Source organism: Colobus angolensis, unplaced genomic scaffold (genome assembly GCF_000951035.1).
Source record: "Colobus angolensis palliatus isolate OR3802 unplaced genomic scaffold, Cang.pa_1.0 Scaffold66, whole genome shotgun sequence".
Taxonomy (NCBI): Eukaryota; Metazoa; Chordata; class Mammalia; order Primates; family Cercopithecidae; genus Colobus; species Colobus angolensis.
In genome coordinates, this window is record NW_012120265.1 from 1,199,840 (window position 1) to 1,204,287 (window position 4,448).

The following is a 4,448-nucleotide window of genomic DNA, read 5'->3' on the forward strand; positions in this document are numbered from 1 at the left end:
GCACCATCATGCCTGGCTAATTTTTTGTACCTTTAGTAGAGATGGGGTTTCACCATGTTGGCCAAGCTGGTGTTGAACTCCTGACCTCAAGTGATCTGTCTGCTTTGGCTTCCTAAAGTGCTACAATTCAGGCACCTGGCCTGAGCAACACTGCTTTAGAACAATGTGAAATAATATCAGTGATGATGGAAATCCCTGTCTGATTACATATGTTAATGGGAGCTTTCAGCCTGGTATAGTGGCTCATGCCTGTTATCCCACCACGTCAGGAGGCCAAGGAGGGAGGATGGCTTGAGCCCAGGAGTTCAAGACCAGCTTGGGCAACATAATGAGCCCCCCGCCATCTCTATATAATTTTTTTTAAACTTGAAAATTGGCCGGGCGCGGTGGCTCACGCCTGTAATCCCAGCACTTTGGGAGGCTGAGGAGGGAGGATCAGGAGGTTGGGAGATTGAGACCATCCTGGCTAACACGATGAAACCCTGTCTCTACTAAAAATACAAAAAATTAGCCAGATGTGGTGGTGGTTGCCTGTAGTCCCAGCTACTCAGGAGGCTGAGGCAGGACAAGGTCATGAATCTGGGAGGTGGAGCTTGCAGTGAGCCGAGATCTCGCCACTGCATTCCAGCCTGGGGAACACAGCAAGACTCCGTCTAAGAAAAAAGAAAAAATTAAGGCTGAGCACAATGACTCACACCTGTAATCCCAGCACTTTGGGAGGCTCAGGTGCGAGGACCACTTGAACCCAGGAGTTAAAGAACATCTTGGCTAATACAGTGAGACACCATCTCTATTTAAAAGAAAAAGTAAAACTTAAATAATAAAAAAATGGGATTTTCTTTCAAGGAGAAAAATTGGGATTTTCGTTTGTTTTTGTTTTGTTTTAAGAGATAGGGTTTTGTCATGTTGTCCAGGCTCATCTCCAGTGATTCATCTACAAGTGTGCACCACTGTGCCTGGCCTTTTTTTTTTTTTTTTTTTTAAAGAGAGACAGGGTCTTACCATCTTGCCCAGGCTGCAGTGCAGTGGTGTGATCACAGTTCACTGCAGCCTCAACCTCCCGGGCTCAAGCTATCTCCTGCCCCAGCCCCTTAAGTAGCTGGAACTATATGTGTGCACCTCCTCATCTAGCTAATTTTTGTACTTTTTTTTTTTTTTTTTTGAGACGGAGTCTCACTCTGTCACCCAGGCTGGAGTACAGTGGTGCAATCTTGGCTCACTGCAACCTCCACCTCCCTGGTTCAAGCGATTATCCTGCCTCAGCCTCCTGAGTAGCTGGGACTACAGGCGCCCGCCACCTCGCCCGGCTAGTTTTTTTTTTTTTTTTTAGTAGAGACGGGGTTTCACCGTGTTAGCCAGGATGGTCTCGATCTCCTGACCTCGTGATCCGCCCGCCTCAGCCTCCCAAAGTGCTGGGATTACAGGCGTGAGCCACCGCGCCCGGCCGAATTTTTGTACTTTTTGTAGAGCTAGGGTCTCCCTATGTTGCCCAGGTTGGTCTTGAACTCCTTGCCTCAAGATATCCTCCTGCCTTGGCCCCCCAAAGCACTGGGATTACAGGCATCAGTGGCATCTGGGCTGAAAATTCAGGTTTTTTTGTTTTGTTTTGTTTTGTTTTTTTGAGACTGAGTCTCACTCTGTCACCCAGGCTGGAGTACAGTGGTGCAATCTTGGCTCACTGCAACCTCCACCTCCCTGGTTCAAGCGATTATCCTGCCTCAGCCTCCCCAGTAACTGGGACTACAGGTGTGCCACCATGTCTGGCTAATTTCTGTATTTTTGGTAGAGACGGGGTTTCACCACCCTGGCCAGGCTGTTCTCGAACTCCCGACCTCAGGTGATCCGTCCGCCTTGGCTTCCCAAAGTGCTGGGATTACAGGCGTGAGCCACAGGGCCCAGCCAAAAACTCAGTATTTTGTGACTGTCACTCCCTGCTGACCCCCATCCCTCACCCCCACCCCACGTGCCAGGGTTCGCTTACCCGTAGGAATGACCGATGAGCACGTTTCGCTTCTTGGCATAGCGCTTGAAGATCGCTCTCATGTCCTCAGCCAGCGCATAGAAGGTGTAGGCTGCGGCCACCTGGGGCGCAGAGCTGGCCCCGTGGCCGGCCAGGTCAGGAGCCACCACCTCATAGCCTAGGCGCACAAAGAAGTCCAGTTGCTCCTTCCAGATGGCCAGGGAACCGCCGACACCATGGATGAAAAACAGCACCACGTCGGCCTGGGCGCCTTTGCAGCTAGTGATGCGCTTCTCACAGTCAATATGGATGGTCCTCTTGGGGCGCCGGGCTCGCCGCCGCCGCCCACCACTGCCACTGCCGCTGCCGCTGCCGCTGCTGGGGGCCGAGCGGCCATCGCTGCCCGCTGGATCGGCCAGCTCCACCTCCAGGGCGGCTGGCGGCTCCCCAGAGCCATTCTGCCCGTGCAGGAGGTCGGCTCGAGGGGCTCGGCCCAGGTTTTCCACCAGCAACCGCCCATTGCGGTACACGGTGATCCGGCGCTGACAGCGGACCAAGCCAGAAAGGTCCCCCTGGGCTGCATCCGAGGATGCGCATAATGGCGGAGGTGGGGCAGCGGCCGGGGCGGGTCCTGCATGCTTCACTCGCAGCACGCGGCCGGGCTTGACCTCTACAAAGGTGTAGCCATCGCTGGACTCGACGCTCTCCAGTGGCCCCACGGCGTTGGGGGGCGTGCCCAGCAGGCAACAGAAGATACCGTCGGTCACCCCGGTCAGCATGGTGTGTCCTGTGAGTGGGGACAGCAGCCAGTTCAGGTGCTGTCTCAATGAGAATCCTCTACCCTGCAGCATGCACTCCCTGAGCCTTGGGAGAACCCCTGTAGACTCCAGTTTGGGGAGCGCCAGAGCAAGTGAGCCATGGCACTGAGGTGTGTGTGTGTGTGTTTGAGACAGTCTCACTTTCTCGTCCAGGCTGGAGTGCAGTGGCAGTATCTCGGCTTACTGCAACCTCCCCCTCCTGGATTCAAGCGATTCTCCTGCCTCAGCTTCCTCAGTAGCTGGGATTACAGGCAGGTGCCACCATGTATTTTCTGTAGAGATGGGGTTTCACCATGTTGGCCAGGCTGGTCTTGAATTCCTGACCTAAGATGATCCGCCTGCCTCGGCCTCCCAAAGTGCTGGGATTACAGGTGTGAGCCATCCTGCCTTGAGATGTTTTGTCTGGGCAGCGCCTTTGTGTTAGTCAGGCACCCTCCTGGGCCACCCTAGTCTATCCTCAGAGAGAAAGATGTGGCTATGGCTTACCCCATAGGGTGTCCGCAGGGAAGGTGGTGGGGTCTGGTGGGGGATGTTCCTGGAGAAGGGGACATTGTGGCAAACATGGACCAGCCTGAAGATACCCCTTCCCCACAAGCTGGAGTTTATACCATTTATGGCCTCCTAACTCATTCATTCAGGTATACACTAACTCATTCATTCAGGTATACACTAACTCATTCATTCAAGTATACACTAACTTATTCATTCAGGTATGCACTAACTCACTAACTCATCCAGGTATACACTCACTAACTCATGTATCCCCAGGGCCTCCTAAGTCATCTAAAATGTGCAGATCTTTGGTGAGCCCCCAGTGAGACTCCTGGCTCTGAATCTGACTCCTGAAAGATGAGGCCCTGGGAGAGGGGGTTGGGAACTGAGCCACAGAAAACCTTGCTCAGCTCCCCCAGACCGAGGTGAGCCGAGGTCTGTTTCATAGAGGGCCAAGCTGAGACCCAGATACTCTGAGAGGAAGCTAGACTCTGAACTTCCTCCTTGGCACTCTGGATTCTGGGGATCTGCTACACGAGTCCCCGGAGGTGGAGAAGAGGATGGCAAAAGGCAAGGCCCTGGCTGGGGGCCTCCAAGCCTCCATCCCACTCCTTGGGCCACCCCCGCCCCCGTGTCCATGGCAACCACAGGCAGTTATATAACCTAAGGGGGGATACCCGAGCAGTGCACCCCCATTGTCTAGGTGTCTAGGGCCTGGAGATGGGGCCAACTGTCTGCCTGCCCCCCACCCCAGGTTGGGCGCCGCTAAGGTAACGCACGCCCGAGACTGAGCCCGCAGTGGCCCCAGACATACTGGAAGGGAAGCAGACTGTGCCCCACACCTCGAGTGGGGCCCTAATCCCGGATTGCAGAGGGCAACGCACAGGCGCCTCCCCAGTCCCGCTTCCCCGCCCCCGGCCCCCGCCTTCCAGGTGTTCGTCATCCCTGCAGCGGGGTCGAGCCCACTGGGGCTCCGTGGCTTCCTAGGAGCCCAAACGCGGGGTTGGTGGACACCACTTCTCCGAAGTGGAGGCCTCGGGGTTTCGATCTCTCCTTTTGGGGCCCACTCCCCGCTCACCTCATCGAGGGCCGCGGGGCCCGGGTCGGGGCGGAGGGGTCCCAGGTGGAGAAGCCAGCGTCCGCCTGCTGGCGCCGTTTACATGGTGGCGCGGGGTCAG

The 4,448-nt window shown here is 55.6% G+C and overlaps 2 protein-coding genes across 3 annotated transcripts in view; one reads left to right on the plus strand and one right to left on the minus strand.

The window, feature by feature from the left end:
• The window catches only part of ABHD8 (abhydrolase domain containing 8), a 26,497-nt gene that overhangs the window by 17,817 nt on the left and 4,232 nt on the right, over window positions 1-4,448 (minus strand). Inside the window, exons 1-2 of one of the 2 annotated variants that reach the window (XM_011925746.1) lie at window positions 4,349-4,448; window positions 1,982-2,747 (exon numbers count right to left, since the gene is read on the minus strand). In XM_011925746.1, the coding sequence (XP_011781136.1) occupies window positions 1,982-2,739 (758 nt within the window). In that variant the 5' untranslated portion in view covers window positions 2,740-2,747; window positions 4,349-4,448. The remainder of the gene's footprint in view (window positions 1-1,981; window positions 2,748-4,348) is intronic. The other variant, XM_011925745.1, reaches the window with a different exon arrangement.
• The window catches only part of MRPL34 (mitochondrial ribosomal protein L34), a 28,802-nt gene that overhangs the window by 17,327 nt on the left and 7,027 nt on the right, over window positions 1-4,448 (plus strand). The gene's annotated exons all lie outside the window — the stretch shown is intronic.